Here is a 24597-nt window from a genome sequence, read left to right as displayed (position 1 = left end):
GACATTGATACACAATTTGTTTTTTTAAGTAAAAAAGAAAAATTTTAATACTTTTTTAGTTCCTTTTTTGTTTCAAAACCAGAATCAACCTTTTATCAAGCATGACTGTTTTGTAGAGGATTTGTTTTTTTTAACTGCAACTATTCAAACATGTTGAAACAAGTTAGCTATAAAAATCAATAAAATTGGAGGTTTCACATTGGAGCCTTTTTAATATAAAAACCTATAAGTGGTCAAAAACTGAACTTTATCAAAAAGGAAATTGTATCTTATTTGTCATTATTTCTCATATCAAAAAAGCAGCATTTTACTTTCACATTTTTAAGGTTTTGCAAAGTTAGTTTGTCACCAATGTAATTTAAAAAAACAACCATAGTTTTCATGTTGAAAGCGGCTGGGTAGCTCGGTTGGTAAGGTGGGAAGCTACCATGCAGGAAACCAGGGTTCGATTCCCGGAGGGGAATGAGCAATGGTACTGGGGGCAATTACCATATCAATGGCGAGCAGTTAACATCACCCAGTGAGGGTCCTTAGGCAAGACCCTTAACGCTACTGCCTCCCGAGCGCGGTTTCGGCTGCAGCTCACCGCTCCCCAAGGGGATGGGTCAAATGCGGAGAAAGAATTTCCCTTCGTGGGATAAAATACAGTGTATAAAAAAAAATAAAATTAAAAACTCAGATGCTAATTTTTCTGAAGCATTTTTAAAACATTACATGTGAGCGTTGTGTTTATTAATGTTTGTAGACAAACACATGGGGGCTAAATTGTGACAAGAAACTTTTTATTCCTCTTAGATTATCCTTTATTACTAAAAGTAGATGGGAACAGAAGCACATGTACATCCATGACATTTGTACAAGTTAATCCAGGTACTAGCAGGTGCTTTCCGCTTGAAAGGCTGGAGAAAAAGGTGTAGGAATCATTGTTGATGAGGAATTTCTCGATGTCCAGCCCCTGCGCTTGAGCTTCAGCATATAAGCCAGCATCAGTGACGGCCCCCGCTGCCTCAGTGGGTCCATCTTGACCATCAGTGCCACCACTCAGAAAAATGGGGCCATTAGGTGGGAGCTCCAGGCCTCTCCACTCCAGTCCCACTCGCAGAGCCAGCTCCTGGTTACGACCTCCTCGACCTTTTCCCGTCAGCTCCACGGTGGGCTCCCCTCCAGCTAATAAGCAGGTGGCAGCCAATCCCCCTGCGGCTGCGCGTCTTCTTTCCCCCAGTTCCCGCATGGTGCGACATAAGTCCCAGCTCGCCACACCGACCTCTGGCCCCAGCGCCAGCACCTCAGCGGCGACCTCTGCAGGCGGTTCCTCGGGGGAACAGGCAAAGAGAGTCAGCAGGCCGTAAAGTTTGGAGACGGACCTGACGTCGCCACACACTCCTGGTGAAAGCACGACGGGATGGAAGCCCAGCTCCCGAGCACGAAGGCGCGCTCTCTCGAGAGCCGTGCTGTTGGAGCCAATCACAACATTCTGAACGTGTCCCGCCGTGTCCGATTCGTCAACGTTGTCTTTGCGACTCTGCCTCTGAATCACGTCTTTCACTGATGTCGGAATGCAATGTAGAAGCTTGTAGCGCTCGAGGATGGACAGGATTTCCTCGGGCCACACCTCGCTCCTCACCGTGGGGCCGCTGGCTATCAAGTCAAGTGGGTCCCCGATCACATCAGACAGTATCAGTGCAACAACCTGTTGAAGGGAATCTTTGATCAGAAGTACGAGCACAGGATGAAGTGGGAAAAAAAGTCAGAAATGGGAAGAGATTTTGTGTAAACTTCATATTTTCCACAGGTGCACAACACCATGAAAAGTTTGAGAGTATAATACTACAAGCCAAAATAAAATGCAGCTGTGAATAATTTTTACTATGACTGTGAAGGAAGGTTGGGGTTACTCTGAAAATGTCTTTACTGCTTCTGATCTGTTTCTTGTATTATCAGATGTGAATCTGTGCTTTATCAATAAAGCTTTTTTGAAATCAATGTTACAAAATTACCATTTAAAATTTGTTGTACTCACTTGGAACAGACTTTGATTTTTTTATGATTCTCTCTTGATTTAAATTGATGCTTCATGAAACTATGAACTTTATGCTAGCAACGTTTTTAACTGGCAGAATTCTTTGGCCAAAGAATAGAAAAACAAACCCAAACTGTGCATCACATATCCAGCAAACTCTCACCTCCTTCCAAGTTACCAGAGTTTGTGTGACTTGAGCTGCCTACTAAAGCCGCAGCTGTAAGGTTCATGTGACAGGAAAATGTTCACATAGAGGGAGAAACATTACCTGTGCAGGGTGAGCATACTTTGCCAGCCCTCCCCCTTTTAACACAGAAAGAGCCCGGCGTACAGTGTTGAGTTCCTGAATAGTTGCCCCTGCAGCAGCAAGTCTGCGTGTAACATCAAGCTTCTCCTGCAATGAGACCGGTGGAAGTGGTGCAGGTAGCAGCGCAGAGCCTCCACCTGAACACAGGCGAACAGTGTTCATTAAAAAAGGCATGGGGTAAAGTTAAAAACATCTGTTTGTTTTTTTTACCTGAAATGAGAACAAGCAGCAAGTCTTTCTCTGTCAATCTTTTGGCCAACTGCTTAATCTTCTCAGCTGCCCTCAGGGCGTCCTCATCAGGTAGGTTGTGCTTAGCTCCCTCCATGACTTCAATTTGACCATTTTCTTTGGGCAGCAAATGGCTCAAATGGGAAACAAGAAATTGTTCGTATCATATTTTCTGTGTGGCAGCTGTGTATGTTTACAGGAGTGCCTACCTTTTTCCATGCTGCCGCATCGTCTGCTGTATCCCATGAGGTACACTGATGACTCCATCCACTAAATGATCCCCCATCATCCTCTCCACCTCAGCGGCCATTCCCAGGACAGCTTTCCCAAAACCCACCAGATGCAGGTTGTGCTTCAGTGTAAATCTGCGACCGCCGATGGCAACGGAGTCGTCTTTGCGTTCTACACTCTGCCGGACCACCGCGTCTGGCTGCACGGCTTCCACTGCTGCCGCGAAGACCTCCCGTACCCGGGAGTCCATGGACATATTGCACGAGGCCGGTTTGTACCGGCTCACAAGAGCCAGGACAGGCTGAGGTCGGAACAGGGACAGGACGCGGGCCATCGACAGTCCAGAGAGCCTGAGCAGAAGTCTCCTGGGGGGGGGGAATATTAAGATAAGTAAAAATAAAATCATGTTACACACAAACAGAAGTCTTTTTAAAGAAACATTTGCACATGTAAAATACATTGAAGTCCAACTATTACAAGGATTTCTTATTAGAAAGTGTCCTAGCTGTGCAGGTGCTAAATAAAGACAATGTTTTTCTCATATCTCTGCTAAATCTTTTGAATGCTTAAAGGGAGAAAAAAAAATGTCAAATTTTGTTTCTTTACAGAAGCAACTTTGGGACTTCATCCTCTAAAGCCCAGTGTATTTTAAAGCTACATACCTGTGAAGGTTGTCAGGCTGGTTGCTGTTCCAGCTCAGAAGAGGAGCAAAAGTCTGACCAGAGGCGGTCTGGATTTGTTTACACTGTCTAACGATTAACCAGGCGCCCAGAAACTATGCTGGACTGATTTCCAGTCTTTTTTTTTTTTTTTTACTTGTCCTGTCCAGCATCTGGGCAGGCAGATGAGAACTGAGGGCCTCTTGTGTTGGACATATTTTACTTTAACAATAGGGGTTATTAATCTTCAGACAAACCAAAAGTATGTCTGAATAAACCCCTTTTGTAATTGAGGCCAAACTTTATTCATTTCAATCATGTTTGGATGGACCGGATGGAAAAGGAAAGAAGGGAAGAAGAGAGAGTAAAAATTCCAGTCTAATAATAACAGTTACTACTGCTCTAAGTTTAATTAGGTTCTAACTATATGTGAGAGAAGGGCTGCATGATAAGAGGAAAACTCGCGATATGCAATATTAATGATCAATATTGCGAAGACGATATAACTTGCGATACATGAACAGACAACCGATCATCATTTCCAGTTCACTGCAACGGTTTGATTTAAATGATAGTCAATATAACTTAAATTTTACTCCAAATGACCCACGTCTAAATAAGAGGCGAACATCTAACATAAAGGAGCTCCAAAATAAATGAATAAATAAGAGGAGAAGGTGTCCATCTGATTTGTCTAATGCATGAATGGATTTCTTTGTTTCGTTAAATACTTAAAGCTGTTTTAGCACATTTAAGGTAACAATTTATTGCAATTTTTGCCAAGTTTTGCGATATGCGCATTGCACAGCTTTATGTTGCAATAACGAAAAATTTGCAATTTGTTGTGGAGGCCAAATGGGGTCCAGTTTGAAGCAGAAAAAAAAGAAAACAGGTGAATATATAAATGTTAATTAGAATAGTTTAAGAGATTTTTAGGACCTCGCTGAAAGATGAAATTACCGTATATAAAAAGTACTTGGAAAGAACTCAAGATTATCCAGCTATAGATTACAGTCAGACTTCAGGAAATTGTAAGTTTGGAGAAATTGTGGAATTGAGGAGTTCAAGAAACAAAAACTTGCGAAATATACATATATATTTTTTGCATAAATAAGACACAAGTCAAAATGTTTGACACTAATACAAGACGGCAAAAAAATTTAAATCAGCACCAAAAAATCAGCAAGTCAAAACCACACACAACACAACAACTGTTACAGTAGGGGTTGAAGGTTTGGGCACCCCGGGTAAAACGTTACACTCTTGTTCATAAAGAGGTAATGGAAAGATGGAAAAATCATCAAAAGGCATCAGATTACAGATGAGATATTGTTGTGATATGTAAAAAAAAGGCTTTATTTCCATCATTTACCCCTCCAAAATAACAGAAAACAAAATAATTGGGTGAGCAAAAGTTTGGGCAAGTATCACAGCTTGTAAAAGCTTTTTGTAGCCAGCTAGGAGCCTCTCATTTCTTGTTTGTGGTATTTTCATCCATTGAGGTGTGGATTTTGAGGTGTGAGGTGGATCACTATCCATTTGTAGAAGCCATCCTCTCTTCAACTGCAGCTTTTTCACAGATAACATCAAAATTTGCTGACATTTTGTAGAATTCATTCTTCCTTCTACTCATGACATGTTTCATGTGCCGCTGGCTGCAATACAAAACCAAGGCATGATTGTTCCACCCCCATGCTTAAAAGTTGGACACGGGTTCTTTTCATTAAACCCTGAGCCCTTTCTTCTCCAAACTTACCTTCACTCATTCTGGCCACAAAGTTTCATTTTAACCTCATTGTTCTACAGAAGTGGTTTCCAAAACGCATCAGGCTTGTTTACATGTACATTTGCGAACTTCAAAGGTTGAAAAGGTTGGTGAGGACGTAAAAGAGGTTTTCTTCTGATGACTCTTTCATGAAGACTGTATTTGTACAAGTATCTCTTTCTAGTAGAACATCGAACCACAACTCCAGAGTCTGCAAAGTCTTTCAGGAGGCATTGTGCAGTCAAACTTGGGTTTTGACTTGCTTTTCTCACAACCCTGCGAGCAGCTCTGTCTGAGATTTGTCTTGGTCTGCCAGATCTTGCCTTAACTTCCACTGTTCCTGCTGTCTTCCATTTCTTAATTACATTCCGAAGAGGGGGCTACTGGCATCTGAAAATACTTTGCTTCTTCTCCTGCTCTGTGAGCATCAACTATTTTCAGTTTCAGTTTTCTAGACAATTTTTTGTAAGGAACCCATGATGCTGATTGTTGGGGGAAGGTCAGATGACACAAGTTATCTCAAATCTTTTTGAGATTTAAATGACCACATTTTTAAAAATGATGATTGTGAACAATCCATGATACTGTCAGGTCTCAGCTTTTCCAAAGGGGCGGCGCATGCTTTAAATTCTGCATGGTTCCTATTATTTTACACTTTTGTTTTCTGTTATTATTATTATCAATAGTTTTTAAATTCTGCTTAGATTTTACTGTTGTGTTGTTCAAGCTCTAGGCTGGATTAATAAAAAATAAAAAAATAAATAATAATAATAATAACTACAGCATCAGCTGATTTTACCATCTTGACGAACATTTTTTTTACCATCTTGACGATATCACCTCTGTGTTCATCCAAAAATGTCCTGATAAAACACTGAGTAGTTAGGAATATGAAAGATCGTAAAATACTTTTTTCTTTGTGTTTATTTGATTCTATTAAAGACATTTTGATAAGAATGAGGGTACTGTGATTTAGCCGCAGCTTCAGTTCTGTTTTCGGAAAAGTCCCGCCCCTTTAACTGTCTCCACTAATCATTCTTGGAGGCCTAATCACATGTCATCAGTCTGACCAATCAGAAGTGGTTAAAGTCCTCACTTCCTTGTTCTGATTCTGCTCATAAAGTCTCTCAGTTTTAACAAAAATACCAGCTAAAGCTCGTGTTTAGCAATGAAGCTTTCCGCGGGATCCGGTGTCAGGCCATGGAAAAAGTGAACAAAACCATGAAGCTCAGAGAAGTGAGTCTATCTGCGTTCGGCGGCTGATTGTACTACATATCCCATGATGCATTGGGTTAAAGTGACAGCTGCTCAGCGTACGATGAATTTTCGTTGTTAAAAGTCTTGAAACCACAACGAACACGCATCAAACAGTTTTGAAATCTTTTAACTTAACTTTTATTACATCTTTTAGAAAAAAAACGGCTGCAACTTCCAGCTTTTTCTATTTTATCACAAAAATGCATGTGAAATTGTGGAGGGCCTGTAGATCAATGCAAACTATAAGTTTCTCCTTTTTTTAAATTTTGGATGCTGGTGTGCCACGGGATTTTGGTCAAGGTTAAAGTGTGCCATGGCTCAAAAAAGGTTGAAAAACACTGTTCAAGACCAGGGGTCCCGAAACTGCGGCCCAGGGGACGGACCCAGCCCGCCCACATATTTGACCCTGAACTTTACCAGAGAGAGTCAAACCCCTACCCTTTTTTTTTAGCATGATCACATAGCTTGGCCACGTGATCAAGACTCACGGAAGCATGGAAACTGGGGTGAAGTGGACCTTCCCAATGTCAATAAAGTTTATATGAATTGAAATGTGAGCTAAGCTAAAAATGTTGCTACTACTGCAACCTCACTTTGCCCCAGTCATGGAACTTGAATGTTACCCACCCCCACCCATCAGAACAGAAAACAAAGTTTACATAGTGACAAAAAAGTTCTGGCCCCCGATCAGAAATGGAAACCTCATGTGGCTCTCTCACTGGGAAAGGTTTTGGGGACCCCTGGTCTAGACAGCCTTACCTCTAGTCTTATTTCTTTCTTTAACAGTTTAATCTTCCCTTTTCCCCCTCTCCATCTAACATGACCAAAATTAAAGTTAAAGGGAATTAATCCAATATGTAGTGTATAAAAAAAAACAGGAAATAAAACGGATTTTTATTGCTCGTACCTCAGTCTCGTCTTCCCGACCTGTCAGGTCAAAAGTCCAACTGCTTTTCTGGATTCATTGCAAAGTTAAAGTAAAACATATATAAACTCCTAGTAAACCAAAATGTTAACATACCTAAGAAAATCGGGAACTAAGTATCATATTTTAAACAGATTCAATCAAAGAATTGTAAGCAATTGTATTCATCCACATTTCTCTGTTGTTTACGTTGCCGTCAGCTAAACCTCGCGATGACGATCGTTTATCTCGCGTGATTTCAGGTGTGTCAGGCGGTTTCTGTGATACGCGCCACCGACGTCGTGAAACGGGCGGTGCTTTACCCCCCCGTCTCAGCCGTGGAGTAAAAATTATTATTACCGTTGTAGTTTTTGAACCCCTCTACTTCCACCTTTTTCAGTTTTTCTTTTACTTTGTTGCCGTTTATATCTTTTTTATTTTATTATTACAAACAGTGTTCGCTAACATTTGCGAGCATAAGGAAAGCGAGGATCTTCTTCCTCTCTAGTCAGGTCACTATGAAGCTAACAGACAATGTGCTGCGGAGCTTCAGGGTCGCTAAAGTGTTTCGGGAAAATTCAGACAAAATAAATTGCTTCGACTTCAGTTCCAATGGAGAAACTATTATTTCTAGCAGTGACGACGACTCGTTAGTTTTGTACGACTGCCAGGAAGGAAAGTAAGACCCGCTTCTTCCGAGTTTGACCCACTGGTGAAGCTACTTCATGCTAGTTAGCAATAGCAGGGCCTGCTAGCTAGCAGTTCCCATTTAAAATATATTGTAGATGTTGATCCCCAACGGTTGCACTGTTTACTGTTGGAAAAGTATGTCTGGAACACAAACAAATTAATCTTAAGGAAAATATGTTTTCCTAGCAATTTGTGAAGTAATTGGATTGAACGATCCAATATATCTGTTGTTGTACACATATTTGAATCAACAATTTATATTTACATTGAAACTCAGTTGTTTAAACTCACTGCAGCTATAATTTTTAAATGGTTAATATTTTTTAAGTGTTTTTTTTTAGTATAACGTAATATGAATTCCTAACCTACAACTTATTATACAGTTAAAAACAGAACTGAGTACAAAAAACATCAAGAAAACCAAGTTTGAAGTAGGCTTTGGTTATTAGTCACATTTGTTTTACGTTTCCAGCAAATGATGGAAACAATGTTACGGTTGTAATACATTTGTTTGTTTTTAAAGAGCTTGTTTTATTTAAATCCATCCCTTTCCTATTGTTTGATTGATGGCAGACCCAAGAGGACTTTGTACAGTAAGAAGTATGGAGTGGATTTGATCAGGTACACTCATGCTGCAAACACTGTTGTCTACAGTTCCAACAAAATTGATGGTAAGTATGCACTATGTTGGTTCTTATGTTTGTGGATGAATCTGCCAAAGACCCACTCCACTGAAAATTGTGTTTTTGTTGTGTTGAACCCTTGTGATGGCGAACATGTATAAAGAAAATTAAGCTCAAAGGGCCTATATCATGCCATTTTATTCCTTTCAGAGTAAACTTTATCCATATATATGGCACACTTGAGAACTGTTTTTTTTAAAAGAAATATGAGTTATTTTTGCGAGTTATTTTTCCTACCTAGAAGTAAGACGACTCAATCTCTGAGCCCTTTAGCTCCCTATGAGTGCTGTCCATTTCATGATGTCAACTTAGAGCTGGCCTTTGCAGAGTGTCTAGCTGCAGAGAGTGTAAACAGATGAGTGATGGAAAGTGTGGGCGGGCTTACTCCACACCAACAGTCCCCACAGCAGCTCAGAGGCAAATTTCTAATGAACTACTGCCGCTTTGCAGAAACTATGTCCTAGAAAACGACACAGGGGTTGTTGTTGTTTTTTTTTGGCTAAAAATGGCATAATCATAATTAAAAGACAACTGTAAATGCTTTTACAGTGCATCAAAAGATTAGTGGAGCAGGTTTTTAAGGCAGGAAGGCGATGTTTTAGGCAGCCTTTTTTTCGTGTGGATTGGATCCAGTGGAGCCATCTGCTTTGTACAGCTCCAGACTGCTCGCTGTGGTCTGAGGTAGTTGTTTGTACAGTTTGAGGGTCTGTGATTCTGCCCGATACAGGAGCTAACTGTACAAGTGACTGCCTTGCCCACGGCTGAGTTTAATCATCAAAGCTGGATCTGTATTTTTTTCATATTATTCTTGTGAATTTACTCTTTAACGGACGCCCTTCTTTTCCCTGAAGATACCATCAGATACTTGTCCCTTCATGACAACAAATACATCCGGTATTTTCCTGGACACACCAAAAGGTCAGAGCTGGGTTTCTGCTCGGATGTCTTTGCACTTTTAGTTTCCTGAAGTTGCTGGTTTCTAACATTAGCTTTGTTTGTTGTCACCAGAGTGACTTCTCTCTCCATGTCTCCTGTGGATGACACATTTATTTCTGGCTCATTAGACAAAACCATCAGACTGTGGGATCTGCGGTCACCAAACTGCCAAGTGAGCATTTTCCATTCCGTTGTGATTTTCCAATGTGCCTCATGTTTATCCTGTGCCTCTGAAGGATGTTTGTGCTTCACTGTTGGAAATGTCATGTCTGCTGTCATTTTAGGGTTTGATGCACTTGCAGGGGAAGCCGGTGTGCTCTTTCGATCCAGAAGGTCTCATTTTTGCTGCCGGCATCAATTCCGAGATGGTTAAACTCTATGACCTGCGCTCATTTGACAAGGTATTTCCTTTCCTTTCTTTGGTAGCTTGCTGTGTGGAGAATCACGCCACCCCTCTCATGCAGTCGGGCTGCAGTTAAAGTTTTTAGTAATATTATGCAATCTTCAGGTTTGCATTATTGCAGAAATCTAATTTCCAACACAGTAGTTTTGGCTGTTATCATTCTTGTTCTGTAACCGAACTCTGTCTCAGTGAGTACACTTTTGTTAAGATGCAGAAAAAAATCCGATTAGCAGTATTGGCAGTTTTGGTGTAAGAGACTCCTCATATTGATGTATGCTCAACTGATGGTGCGTGGTATCCAGTCCCATCTCAAGTGTCCAATGTGAGCATCTGCTGTTGCTTTTCTGACAGATCTTCCCTGAGCTGACATCCTTTAAATATGTCATTAAAGACAGTTTTAGGTCTGCAACATCTGAAGATTCTTTGTTTTATTTTACCAGGGTCCTTTTGCAACCTTTAAGCTTCAGTATGACCGGACGTGTGAGTGGACAGGACTCAAATTCAGCAACGACGGAAAACTAATTCTCCTATCCACAAACGGAGGAGCCCTTCGCATCTTAGATGCTTTTAAGGGCGTCGTTCTACATTCCTTTGGGGTAAGAGACGAGTAATCCTTGGTTTTTAAAGGGCCTATACCATGCTATTCTTAAGCCTTTTGTAGTAAACAATGTTAACCTTTGTCACACAAAAGAACACATTTTTTTAATGAAATATTAGTTATTTTCCTGAGCTCTTTTCCAACCTAGAAGTAAGACGACTTAATCTCTGAGGCTCCGCCTTTCGCTCCGTGTGGGTGCCGCCCATTTCATGACGTCAACATAGAGCCGTATCAGGCAGTGTGTCTGCGTTTCGCCCACACAAAAAAAAACAACTTCCAAACTTCTGCTAAGATGGACGTGCTTATTGTGCATAGAAAAGGAAACCGCTTTTGCAGATCACTGCTAACTCCATGGAGAAAGTGTGAGTGTGTGTGGGTGTGTGGGTGTGTGTGTGTGTGTGTGTGTGTGTGTGTGTGTGTGTTAGCCTTGGGGTGGTAGTTGCAGCACAGACTCTTCCTGGAAGGGGCGGTTCTCACTTATCTACTTCACAAAGTGAGAACCCACTCATTATCATGGATTGGGGGGGGCTGGAGCTAAGAGCGCAGGTTACTAAACAAAAAATCAGAAATGCATGAATGGATTAAAATACCAAAAAGAAAAAGAAAAGAATGAACATTATAAAATACTAAAAAAAAAAAAAAATCCAAAAACTGATTTAGCATGCGATAGGCCCTTTATAAATGTTTCACACGATGAAGACTTTTGATTTTAAATACAGAAGTGTGGAAGTCTTTGTGTTAAAAGTTTGGATTCAAGAAAATCAAGTCTAGAAAACAGTCTGTTAGTTTTTACAGTCAAAGCTTATCTGCTCACTGCTGCTGTTTGTTTGTCTGCAGGGATATAACAACAGTAAAGGTGTAACACTTGAAGCTTCTTTTACTCCGGATTCTCTGTTTGTGATGATCGGTAAGTTCAAACCACCCAGTGCAGCCCCGCTTTATTGTTTTAAAATATTCCAATTCATGATGAAGAAAGGAGGTGGCGTGTAATCGTTTTCTGGCCTCGCAAGCATTCTAAAAGAACTCAAAACAAATGAAAAGCTCAGGATGGAACACTATTATTTACTTTAATACTTCATTTTACCTAAAATGTGCTATCACAACAAACGTTCATGTCTGTATAAAAGTTTTATTCAAAATTACCACCTATATATATATATGTATGTATATATGTGTATACAGTGATCCCTTGATTATCGCGGGGGTTACGTTCCAAATAGAACCCGTGATAAGCAAAACCCGTGAAGTAGAAACCTTTATTTTTTTTACAATTATTATACAATGAAATACACTATTATACATTGAAAAGAAAGAACAAACCATTTAACAGGCTAAATCAATTGTTTTTTAACAAAATAAAAGTACTTTAGAAACGTTTTTTCAACAAATAACTTCTGTAGTGTGCTGTCAAATAATAATTTCAATCATCGATAAGAACAGAAGGCTTTAAATTGCGGAGATAAGCCCCGCCCACCGCGACCCGAGTGGATTAAACGGAAGAAAATTTAAAATGATTATGAAAAAAATAAAAAAGTACAGTGGGACAGATAGTGACACCGGTCTTCTTTTTCACTGCTCTTCATACTGAGCCGCTGCATCCTCTGCAGCGTTTTTTCCTTTTGAAGCCCGCGGTGCAGCTGCAGGTGTGTTTGTTCGGGAGAGGAACATAGTGATAGGCAGTTGTTGTCGCTCTTTTTTCTTCTTTGCTAAAGATCCTTATACACCGACATGCCCCCATCGATTATGTTGGAGAACTGTAATGAACGGCTCATCAAAGGGTCCCATTCTTGAGCTACTCGCTGAGTGACTTCTGCAATCAGAATGCAGAACACAATGCACAATCCAAATCCGTGAAGTAGCGAAACCGTGAAAAGTAAACCGTGATATAGCAAGGGATCACTGTATACACAATCACACACAGAGTGTTCTCCTGGTTATTCACGTTTCACTTTTCCTCCGGTTCATCACAAAAACTCAGCTCACTTGTATGCGACTCCTGCGTCTGAAGGAGGTGCTGTGTGTGTGTGTGTGGGGGGGGGGGGGTGTAGAGCACGTCGGCCTGTCGGTTTCACTGCCGGTTGCTAAAGAATATTTCACAACTGTTTCCACCAGTTCCTGAATTGCTCTTGCCGACGTTTGTTCCCCTGCACGGAGAAATGGCATCAGCTGACTCAGAAACAGCTGGAAAATATCCTCAAACGCAGAGGAAGATGATTAAAGAGAAGAATTATCATCCGGATGAGTGAATGATGGATGGATGGATGGATGGATGGATGAAACCGGCCTGTTATGGAAGAAGATGACCTCTCACACTTAACTGATGGAGGAGGATATAGTCTTTTTAACATTGAGTCTATTATTCATAATCCACGTTTTCTGACTCGTCACATCAGGTCGCAGTGCATTCATATCTGGCAACAACACTTGCCCCATCTGGAAAAATGACCCCCCTCTGTGGCGTCATATTTTTAGTTTGCGTTTATCAACACTCAGACTTACAAGTGGAGCAATGATGTTTGTTTCTGTCCCACATCAAACTGTCAGCTGACCGCTGTGACTCTGCCATTGCATAATTCTCGCCGCGGGCTTCCGTGCCCCCTCCACTGTTGTTTTTGCAAATAACATTTGTCATGATTGAGTTTTTGGAGTACAATGACCAGTTCTGATGTCTTGGACCTCCGTCCGGATAAGCTAATCAAAAAACCATACTGCCATGTCATGAGCAATGCTCTTATTTGGGTTAGGATTTATGTGTTGGTGCGTGTAAATATCATCTATGGACTCAACAAATTCATCAGAAACTTGTAGGTAATCCTACAAAATGTGTGTGTTTGTCAATAACATGAGTGATCAAATGTTTTCCAGGCTCAGAGGACGGAAAGATTCATGTGTGGAACGCAGAGAGTGGAATGAAGGTGGCGTTGTTGGATGGGAAGCACACGGGGCCCATCACATGTCTGCAGTTCAACCCCAAATTTATGACCTTCGCCAGCGCCTGCTCCAACATGGTGAGGGGTTGAAAAATGTCAATATTAAGATGAAAGAACTTCAGTCACTCAACCCATTTTAAAACTCTCATCAGATTTCATTATTAGGTTTCTTGCAGTACAGTACAGTGAAGTACTGATTACCAAATCAATTTTTATTAAAAGAAAAGCGTACATGATTGTATATGCTCTGTAAATGTTTATTATAACAGAACCATATTTTTTGGTGTTTAAACCTGTTCAGCTGGACCAAAAGACCTCAAATATTGCTTATAACTTTATCAGACTCTTTCTATTTACTGGAATTAAAACAGTGAGGAAGATCAGAATAAAAAAATCCCGTTATAAATAATCCGCCTGTGGCTTTATGTAGAGAAAAATAGAAATGGTTTCAGGGATCTACTGACACAATGACAAACATTTTCAAATCTCACAGATTTGAGCACACATTGGCTGAAATGTGACCGTAAAATGCTTTTCTTTTCTTTTTTGTGAAGGCATTCTGGCTTCCAACCATCGATGACTGAACGAAAAAGGCTGCTTCTGTCAAAGAGCCAGCAGGGGGCAGCAGTCAGCTCTCTAGATGAGCATTACCAGCAGCTGGATGAAAAAATATTGTAAAGGAGGCCAACATGTGGTATATCTGTTGATTGTTTTTTATATTTCTATTTAACATTAAATCTTTTTGTTTGTAAAATGTGGGTTTGGATCATTTTTCATCTCTGTGCATTAACACAAACTGAACACATACAAATACAAAAGGAATACAAGTCCTGTTTAGTCATTTAAAAATAATTGCAGTTGCTTTTGATCATATAAGCAACTTTGAACTAAAAGGTCTTAAAGTAAATCCTGCTGGTGTCACATGACAGCAAAAAGATTAAAACACAATCAAGTTGCGGTTTGTTAAAAATGCTTTGAAAGAAACTTTTCAGTTACCTTTCTTTTAACAAACAGCTCATTGTTTTCGAAACGAAGCAGATAAATGCTCCTTACAACCATCAAACGGAGTGCAAAAGTTAGTTTTAGTAACGCTGAGCTGCACTCAGGTTTGATTTGTGAAGGTTAACTATTATTGTTATTGTTGCATCAGATTCCATTTTCTCTCAGGCTGTTAGTTTCCAGAAAAATGAAGTAAATGCCAACAACAAACTAAAATGTCTGTGAAACACTTTAAACCCCAATGAGACATTTCCACGAATCCACATTTGTAGCAACTGGTTTTAGGGGTTGGGTGAGCTGTCTAAGTGCAGGGAGTGTCTCTTTTGGGAAATGTTTTGTCTACCTTACCAAAGTACATTTGGAAACGCATCAAGTTACTTTCTAGGAAATTTGCTGAAAAGCGAGCAGCATTTTTGGTGAGATGACAGATAACTTTCTGTTGCCAAGTTCCAATTCAGTTTTCATATTTCGCTGTTGGTGCATCTGTCAGGTCATGACTCGGTCTTCTTTTGTTAAATCTTTCTTTTATCCTGTGCGACCTTAAACTGGGACACCGATAATGTTTTCTTGACCTCCAGGAGCTGTTAGAGTCAGCATAGTTTGTTTTTAGGTGCTAAATGATACGTTTAGAGGCAATAAATAGAAGATACACTGGACCAGTCCAAGAAAAACTCTTCCCTATTTTACACAAAACAAAAGTTGAGCATTGTAAAATGATTTTTAGCAGGTCTGCTGTTTAGACAAAGTGAAATACCAAAAAGAAATATGAAGGGAATTCTTCTGAAGCCCATCGAGACGACTGTTGTCGTGATTTTGGGCTATACAAATAAAATTGAACTGAATTCTTCAGCATAATTTAGGCTGCCAAAATATATCGTCTCAAGATGGGTTAAAGAAGTGATGCTAGTCTGTCCCAAGTGGTGTATTTGTGAGAACCCGAACCAGGTCATACTCTGGTATTTCAAGCCTTCCTGCTGTGTGCTGGGCTCCTCTGGCCCGGCCTGGACAGTCACAGGGAGCTAAATTTGGAAGAGAGGATCAGGTTCCCTCTCTGTGTGCACATGACAGTGTCCCAGTTACTTGAGCAATGTCCCTCCTCACACTGTCACGCTCTAACCAAGTCCAGACACATTCAGCGATCCTTCTCGGTGGCCATTGCAGGGCTTGTGGCCTTCATCTGAAGATCAGGAGGCTTTTACTTTGGGCTTCTTGACTGATAACTTGGAATCTGTGGACCTCCAGTTTTTTCTCCCGGCGCTTTTTTTCCGTTCGATCCAAACTCTTGTGGCAGCACCGGTGGGAGGAAGACACCGCTGGCCCGCCATGTTTCTGGCATTGGTGGTGACCCCACAGCTGAGGCAGTTCCTGGCCAGGGCAAGAGGTGGAGCGATGCGCCTCATCAAGGTGTGCATCCAAGACGGTGAGTGACTCCGGACAGGATTGGTAGAGCCGTCAGCAACAGGGATCAGGGGATCGTGTTTGGTGTTGGGGTTCTCACCTCATGAGAGGACACTCAACAAGTTGTTTGTTTAAAAGATGTTCTCAAAAGACCTCATCAACTTTTCACTTGACATATAAAAAAGAAAATTGCTGGACTGTAGCAGCTGTTGTTTGGGAGCAGGGATGCAATGCTTCAGCTGAGCAACCTTTGGAAAATCCTTGGTGATGCAACGGCTGACTGGGTCCTTGATTATGGAAAAGGACATCTGACCATTGCCACACTGTCAGATGAATCATGGGACCTTTTGGCGGGGACTATCTTTGATCTGTTGCTACCATATCATATATTTTGTCTTGAAGAAAAAACGTTTGGTAGGAGGTGACAGTTTTGGCCGTGATTGAACTCTGCATTTCGTGCTATCTTTACTTTATACCTACAAGCTAAACATTACGTTCCAAATTTCCAGAACTATTCTCTCTTTCAACTTCAAACCACGGGGTTCAAGCGTCAAGGTTTACAGCATGAAATGAACGATTTTAGAATGTTTCACAAACATTTATCAGGAAAAGTTACTCCTAAAACATTTCTAATAGTCATATGTCCGTAAACATAAAAAGTTTTGAAGCTTCGTTTTTTTCGAGCAGTCAGAAGATCCTGAATGCACCAAAATGGTCAGAAGTATTGATGGAACAAATGTCCAGAACAATAATGCTCTTCTTCCAGCCGTCCCTTTGCTGCTTGAATCAACACACATTTCACATTTGGCCCAGAAAAATAAGCTCCTTGAAGTCTGCATCGTCACCCCCTCACTGACATGCTTCTTGGTTTCCCCAGTCTGTCTTAGACTTAAAAAGCTCAAGTTTCCGGGTTTCACAATTGTGCTTTCAGCTTAAAGAAGAAGCAACGCGACACCAGAAGCTGGATGGATGCCACAATCACATACTGAAGACAGAAGACAGGAGAGAATAGTGAATGGAAAGTGTGTTTTTGTGCAGAGCTAGAATGCGTTTCAGCCGCTCAGAATAGCAACAAGCCCCAAGAGACAGTGCGGGAAATCCCCCCTGTACCCCACAAGGACGTTACAGTTTAGGTTGGCTTGCATTTATGGGGTTGCTGGCATCACGATGAGAATATTCCTGAATGATGTTTAATTCAGAGAAAATGCTTTTTCTTATTTGTGGAAGCTGCTGCCACACAAAATCAAATGTCACCTATCATAAACAAAAATCCAGAAGCAAAATAGATTAAAAAAAAACTTTGGTGGATAATACTTGATGAAGATCTTAAAGCCATGTTTTTACTGGAATGTTTTGTTTCCACTTTTGTGGATTTGTTATTTTTCTTCCCCACGTCAAACTTTATTTATACGTCGTGTAAAAACAAAATGTTAAAAGGCCTCTAAACATGTTCATGATAACTCAAAAAAGTGGTGAGTGAATCTTGTGTGCAGTACTGTGTGTGTTTGCACGTTAGTCAAAGTTGTGCGTCACGTTGGGGACTGACGTATGTGATGAGTAGTGGTCTGATTTTCAGAGCAGCTGGTGCTGGGGGCCTACAGGGATCCGGAACACAGCTGGGACCAGGATTATGATCACTTCCTGCTTCCCCTTCTGGACGAACAGCAGCCCTGCTATATCCTATATCGCCTTGACTCCCAGAATGCATTGGGCTACGAGTGGATCTTCATCTCCTGGTCTCCTGACCAGTCTCCAGTAAGAGACAGAACGCTTTAACAGCTGCCTGTGCGGCATTCTGGGTAACGTTCTCTGTGAGTTTTGACACTTTTTGTTCCTCCAAGTCGGTTCTCTATAGTCAAGCTTTGATGAAAAAATTGTGATCTTTGGGATGACACCTCCTACCCACTTCACTAAATTAACTAGAATATATAGTTATGTGAAAATATGTGAAAATACTTGACATAAATGTAGAAATATGTAAATATATAGATACATTGTTGGTGTTGTAGTTTATAAACAAAAAAAGTGGAAAAAACGGAAGAAATTTCAAAATTGAAAAGGAAATGTGTATCATTCTTTTTGGTACTTTTATGCTTTTGAAACTAACAAGGTGCTGACCTTAACACAGGAGAAAGGTCAAACAATAGCAATTATTTTTAATAGGGAACTATTAATCGATGAATCAATTTGTATTCTGTGATCCAACCAGATCAATCTGTCCGAGGTAGAATTGAATTGAATAGACCCTTTCAATTAAAAAATGTTTAAAAACTGCAATAAATCAATAATCGAATCAATCTTGGAATCTTGGCATCAGAGCGGATAACACACACATGGAAAAACAACAGTGGGCTGAACTTTAGGAAACTAAAATGTGAATGGATTTGACATTCATTCTTGTTTACTGGTTTGTTTGTACACATATTTAATTTACACTTGATTATCATGCAAGAAATACAAGGAATCTGGAAAACTTCACTTCACTGTTAAGTACCTGCAGGTATTTCTCTCTGAGTCACACTGGTTGAGGTTTTGGCTAAAGATGTCTGGATCCTTTTTTGGTCAGTGAATCGGATCATTCAGAATAAATCAAAATCAAAAATGAATCAAATCATAGTTCAAATGAATCGTAACACCCCTACTTTTTAAATATTTAGTTAAGAAAATAAAAGTCCGTCAGATAAATAAAAGTCCGTCAGATCATCAATAACATATATTCTTAGTGAACTTGGACAGTCAAGGACACAATTTTACTACCTGATTTCTTGAAACAAGATTAAGTTCAACAAATGATCATCTGCATTCAAACACATTTTAATGGAAAACCAACAAATGTACTTTCAACTACTGAAAAGGATATCCAGCCAGTAAAGTGTAACAGCATTGTTGTTTTAGTAAAACGTAACATTTTAGATCACGAAATCTTGGCTAAGAACAAATCGGCTAATACACTAAAATGTTCCTTGACATTAATGTGGTGAATTAGATGATTTAAAGGATCCATATTGTGATTTTTTTAAACTCCCAACCCATCTCTACTCTAAACCAAGATAAAAAAATAGGTCAAAAGGTTTTTAAAGCTAAAGTCTGTGACACCATCCTGGTTCATTCTTATCATGGGGTTTGACCTATAAATTGAAGGATGTATCACCATGGCAACATACCTCACTTCCGTTAATCTCATAAATTGAGCTCTTGTTTAACATGAACTTGTACTTCTCTTTGACAGGGCCCTAGTTAAGCAGGATTTACTACTATAACCCAGAATTTGATGTCCACACATGTGGACGCCAGGTTTTAAGAGGTTAAAGCGGAAACATCATGAAAACTGACAATGATGACGATGACATGATGAGACTCTTGTAACTTTATCCAAGCTGGAAACTCATGCCACAGATATGTCAATGTTGTTTTCAGTGGTGTGCGTTCTGCCCCGATGGCTGCAGGTTAAACAGAAGATGCTGTACGCTGCCACTCGGGCCACAGTGAAGAAGGAGTTTGGCGGCGGCTACGTCAAGTACGAGATGTTCGGCACCACGGAGGTTAACACCGTTTCAATCGACCACATTTCACGACGACAAGCCCGTCTATTCTGCGGGGAGGTCACGTGTGGAAAGACTCTTGTGAAAAGGCCTGTTGTTTTTGCTTGCAACACTAGGAGGACATCTGTTTGCAGGGCTACAAGCATCATGTGTCCTCCTGCTCTGATCCTGCCCCACTCACACTCGCCGAGCAGGAGCTAAAGCAGATCAAAATCACAGAGGTGAGAGGTCAGCATGCCTACAGCGGTGGCGTCATCATCACACATAGCTTTGTGTGTCAGCTGTCAGCTCCTTTTTTTAATTAATTGTTTTTACAAAAAACCCACTTGCTGAGATGAACAGTTTTATTTTAAAGTTTCATACCTTTTAAAAGTGACGTCTTGTTTTTCAGGGCCAGGTCAAACGTTCTTCACTGTTTTTAAATAGCCATCAGAGAGGCAGCATGGAGGATTACAGAGACTTTCTGTACCTATTGAATTAAATGATTACAGCTCCTTTAAAATGATAATGGACTATTAAATACATCATATATTTTGTCCTTATTTTTCTGCAGAAGACTGACACTGAGCCATTTCTGCTTGCTTCCCCCTGCAGGTGAAGACAGAGATCAGCGTGGAAAGCAAACACCAGACCCTCCAGGGTTTAGCATTTCCCCTGCAGGCGACGGCCAAAAGAGCCCTGCAGCAGCTCTCTCTCAGGCACATCAACTATGTGCAATTGGTAAATCACAGCAGCTGAAACATGATTTTTTTTTCCTCATGTCCTGCTTTTTTGCATCTTAAAATCAATACAAGCATTTTAAGCAGGAATGCCTTTGATTTTTGCAATTGCATTTGTACAACTGGATGTATTTTTCAGAGGCTGGATACAGAAAAGGAAACTATTGAGTTGGTTCACTCAAACCCAACCGAGACTCGAGATCTGCCCCGTAGAGTTCCCAGAGACACTCCCAGATATCACTTTTTCCTTTACAAGCACTCCCATGAAGGAGACTACCTGGAATCGATTGGTATGATACTGATCCCTGTCCTGTCATAAGCCTAAAACTCTTACCAGGAATGAAACTGTATCTTTGCTCTGTGAGATCTGCAGATTATCTCGGATAAAATCTAATCCTGTTTCCAAAAAAGCAGAGTAATCAAAATCATTCATTAACTACATCAACGCTTCGCCGTTGGAGATATATTTTTCATTTAAAAATTGATGTCAGCACCATAGAAAATAAATCTAAGGACACACATGTGCACTTGTGTCTTTTTACATTATTTTACATAATTACCCATTTTATCAAACAGAGAGCTGAGCTGCCACGTCGGATTTTTTAGTATAGTGCAACTATTTTCATATATGATTACCTCATTTCATTGTCATGTTTTTAATGGTTCTAGGGAAATGATCTCATGCTAAGAAGTGAGATTCAGTCAGTGGCCTTTCCGTGTCCAACAGAGGACAGACGGCTGACTTTAAAGTGTTGAAGAAGGACAGTTTTAAGACTACTGTTTTATGCAATCTCAATCTTATAAACTATTAATTTTATTTGTTTCCTTTGTGATCCTATAATTATAGATTTAATTGATGTCTTTTTTTTTAGCATTTTGGTAGCACTCCAGGTGCGTTTTCAAGCAGGAGATTGGAGTAAGTTTGTTTCAACAATCATAACAAAAGTAGAAGACAAACAACAAAAATAGATTTCTATACACAGATCAAACTAAGGATAATTAGTCATACATGAATTGTTTAATACATAAGCACATAGAAATACTTAAATTATAATTGTTTTCAATCATAAATAGACCTATTAGCTCTTATGCAGACAGAACATGACACAATTAAACCATTAAATATGAAAGTTTATCTAAAAGAGTTGAGTAGTAGGAAGCCAATTGATGTAATCCCACCCAATCAAATGTTGCTTTACATGTATTATCATTATCAGCTTTTTAACGTCAGATTAGTTAACAACACAAATGCAGATCATTTTTAAAAATTCATGAATCAATCAAATGACCAATATGAAGCACGTATTAATTGCCTAAATAGACTCAGAACTCCCTATAACATATCACAGTTTAAGTATCAAAATGAAGTGCACATTTTTTGTTTCTTAAAAATAATCTTAACATCCCACGATAGATAATCATCAGGAATCATGAATTCAAATCACACTTCAGGAAACAAAGTAGAGGTTAGGTTTAGAGAAGACTATTGCTTTAATCATTATTAATAATTGATTTATTAATTATTACTATTGCTTGTTTTTGGTCAAAAGCAATGCAGTTAATTTGATAAGCTTTTTATTCTTTTGTTTTTTTTCTTGAAGATTTTTAATTCGCTGTCATCGTCATGGCCCCTGTCAGCCCATTTGAACCATAGGCCCTTCTGTGGGTTGCTTAAATCAATTAAAAAAAGGCCACGTCATCAACACGCATGCAGAACATGGCTTAACTGCACACTACTGATGCTCTCAGATCTTCCTCCTAATGTCACATGTGGCTCCAAAACCTGCATGAAATATTATACAAAATACAGACGGCAGGTCTGTTCATGCTGTCCTGCACTGTTTACAGCTGAAGGGACAAACTGGGTTCTGTAAAAGTCTTTTCATGGGTTTTCCCGAGGCCATGTAGGGATCTTCACTACAGAGATGTTTGTAATGTATTACGGGGTCAAAAGGCCAAAGATTATAGTTAATCAGTAATACTCTCTTGCATAAACAGAATTTTCTCAGTTCTCTACAAATTGCGAATGATGTTCAGTGGATGATTAAAGTATCTACAGTATATGTGACTTTCTATTGGAAAAACTACAAATTTCTCTGAAAAAAGATTTGGTTTGTTTTTTTTGTAGCTCCAATCCAGCAGTAATTCCTGCATCAAAGGAAAACATGCCAAAGAATAGACGTTAATTTCCTTCATATAACCAGTGTTCTGTTTAAGGCTGAATACATAACTTTGAAATTGCAGCTGAAAGAAAAATCGCAGCGCCGGCTTTCACTGGAAATGGGATTGATGCACAATCCCATCGTCCTTCGTAAACCGTGTGTTATGCAAGAGACTTTGAATTTGTCGGTGCAGAGAGGCTCCACTGAGTAAAGCGGGTCAACCACATATTGGCTTTTTTCCCCCTCTCACTGCTGTGCTTTGAAAGACACCGAGACCAGATGTAAATATGCTGCAATCAAAACATTGGTTTTCTTTGTTGTTTTTTTTAAATGAAAACCCTCTCAACCACTCAGTCATCTGCAAATGAGTTTGTTCCAAAATGTGTTTTTTTAATTACAGTAATGCTCCTTCCTCTCTAGTGTTCATATACTCCATGCCAGGATACAGCTGCAGCATTAAGGAGCGGATGCTATATTCCAGCTGCAAGAGTCGGCTACTAGAGGAAGTGGAGAAGGATTACCAGCTGGAAATATCTAAAAAGGTAACAGATGGATAAGCGGATGGAAGAGAACATTAGATAATGCTGTTTTATATGTATATGCATGATATTAGTATACCACTGAGGACGCTGAAGTCACGCTGTGTGTATTTCCTCTTAACATATGGCAGAGAGTTAATGAATATTTATTTTTTTGTATTTTTGTTTTGTTTTGATCCTGGCTGCATGCAGAGGCTTAAGACGTAATGACTTCCAGAATCTGTGACAAATCTGTTAACAAAGGCAGAAACAGAAATCCTGAAAGAGCTGAAAAATGTGGGGTAAAACTAAGCTGATTTGGACCCGGTGCTCCTACAATCCTGGTATAACAGCCCATGTGAAACTTGTGCAACCACAAGCTGCCTAGTAAATGGCCAAGTAATTTACAAGCAAAGGGGTTTTATTAGATTTCAAGCAGACTGGTGATTTGAAATTTTTGAATTTTGTACACCTGCATCCATCCCATCCACGTTTTTTTTTTTTTTTTGTCGTCTCTGTTTGCAGCTGGAGATAGACGATGGAGACGAGCTGACAGAGGAATTTCTGTACGACGAGGTCCATCCCAAGCAGTATGCTCACAAACAAGCCTTTGCAAAGCCCCGAGGCCCTGCAGGAAAGAGGGGACATAAGCGTCTTATTAAGGGAACTGGAGAGGCAACACTGGATAGCTAAAGGCAAATAACATTTCAGAGAAAGCTCTAACAGTGCTCACTGCTGACTAAAAGAAAACGCAGTGATGCCTTCTTTTTTTTTCCGTTTATGTGCTGAAAAAGGATTTTGGAAAAAGTCTAGCTCTTTTTTTGTGCTGTTCATTACATGACAAAATAGACAATAAATACAGTGACATTTTTAAAGAACTCAGGGTGACACGAACACAGCCTTTTGCCTTCTATGAGACACATTTGCAATGCAGTGTTTACCAAGAAAAGCAGCAGTGTTGTCTTGTAAAAGCACAGACATACATTTGAATGTAGCTTTAGATAAATGTTTTGTATCAACATTTCTAAGACTTGAGCCAACTCTGAGAACAAAAAACACAACAATAAATGAATGTTTTTACTGTGGTGTGAATTTTTTGATAAAAGATTATGCATATTTTTTATATTTTACACCTTCAACCTTTGGACTCGTGCTGAAAACAAATAATCAGAATTCGTAAATTGTCATTAACCCTTGTGCCACCTTAGGTGACCCCACCCTTACATTGACGTGTTCTCCCTACCATGACAAAGGTGGATAAAGGTGGAAAGATTTCATGTAATCCATGGACACCAGTGAAGATCACAAATCATTGAAGAAAAAGGTTCAGCGCACTGTCTAGTGGGTCTAGATGACCCAACTTTAAGTGCCTAGGATAGCACAAGGGTTACCGATGTGAAAAAAAGGAAAATCTGATGTGTTGCAGTAAACAATTGTGCACACTAATGGTGAAGAGGTTTCAGTACTGCAGTATGAAGGATTTTGCAGAATGAAATTTCAGAACTATAATGAGTAATTTTAAAAGAAACCCTTTTCTAAGGCTTTTCTCTCAGCTGTACCATCACATCCTATGGATTCAATTATACAGTTTCATCTTTTCCTTCTAGTCTTGTTAATGCAACTAAAACACGTTGCATCTTGTTTTGAA

General features: G+C 39.8%; 3 protein-coding genes across 4 annotated transcripts; 2 read left to right on the top strand and 1 right to left on the bottom strand.

Annotated features, from left to right (window-relative positions):
- Positions 1 to 765: 765 nt before the first annotated feature.
- Positions 766 to 7573, bottom strand: glyctk (glycerate kinase). 2 transcript variants are annotated; one of them, XM_004068628.3, is made up of 5 exons: positions 7375 to 7573; positions 2765 to 3151; positions 2538 to 2689; positions 2289 to 2464; positions 766 to 1690 (listed from the first exon to the last, which is right to left on the bottom strand). In XM_004068628.3, the coding sequence occupies exons 2-5, from the start codon at positions 3118 to 3120 to the stop codon at positions 797 to 799; spliced, it is 1578 nt and encodes a 525-aa protein (XP_004068676.1). In that variant the 5' UTR covers positions 3121 to 3151; positions 7375 to 7573; the 3' UTR covers positions 766 to 796. The 2 variants fall into 2 exon arrangements, with proteins under 2 accessions (XP_004068676.1, XP_011473099.1); XM_011474797.3 differs by lacking the exon at positions 7375 to 7573 and adding an exon at positions 3449 to 3558.
- A 68-nt stretch (positions 7574 to 7641) lies between these two features.
- wdr82 (WD repeat domain 82) lies at positions 7642 to 14365 on the top strand. Its single transcript, XM_020703120.2, has 9 exons — positions 7642 to 8050; positions 8635 to 8732; positions 9596 to 9662; positions 9753 to 9852; positions 9965 to 10081; positions 10524 to 10679; positions 11519 to 11588; positions 13547 to 13689; positions 14166 to 14365. Exons 1-9 carry the CDS (start codon positions 7890 to 7892, stop codon positions 14193 to 14195), a joined length of 942 nt encoding a protein of 313 aa, XP_020558779.1. The 5' UTR covers positions 7642 to 7889; the 3' UTR covers positions 14196 to 14365.
- A 1326-nt stretch (positions 14366 to 15691) lies between these two features.
- On the top strand, positions 15692 to 24034 carry twf2 (twinfilin actin binding protein 2). The gene is made up of 8 exons (XM_023954850.1): positions 15692 to 16030; positions 17585 to 17763; positions 19455 to 19550; positions 19667 to 19771; positions 20145 to 20270; positions 20409 to 20559; positions 22852 to 22973; positions 23475 to 24034. Exons 1-8 carry the CDS (start codon positions 15934 to 15936, stop codon positions 23640 to 23642), a joined length of 1044 nt encoding a protein of 347 aa, XP_023810618.1. The 5' UTR covers positions 15692 to 15933; the 3' UTR covers positions 23643 to 24034.
- The last annotated feature ends 563 nt before the right edge of the window (positions 24035 to 24597 follow it).

The sequence above is a fragment of the Oryzias latipes genome, chromosome 5 (assembly GCF_002234675.1).
Source record: "Oryzias latipes chromosome 5, ASM223467v1".
Classification (NCBI taxonomy): Eukaryota; Metazoa; Chordata; class Actinopteri; order Beloniformes; family Adrianichthyidae; genus Oryzias; species Oryzias latipes.
The sequence above is the reverse complement of the archived record's forward strand: the minus strand, read 5'-3'. Positions and strand labels throughout refer to the sequence as shown.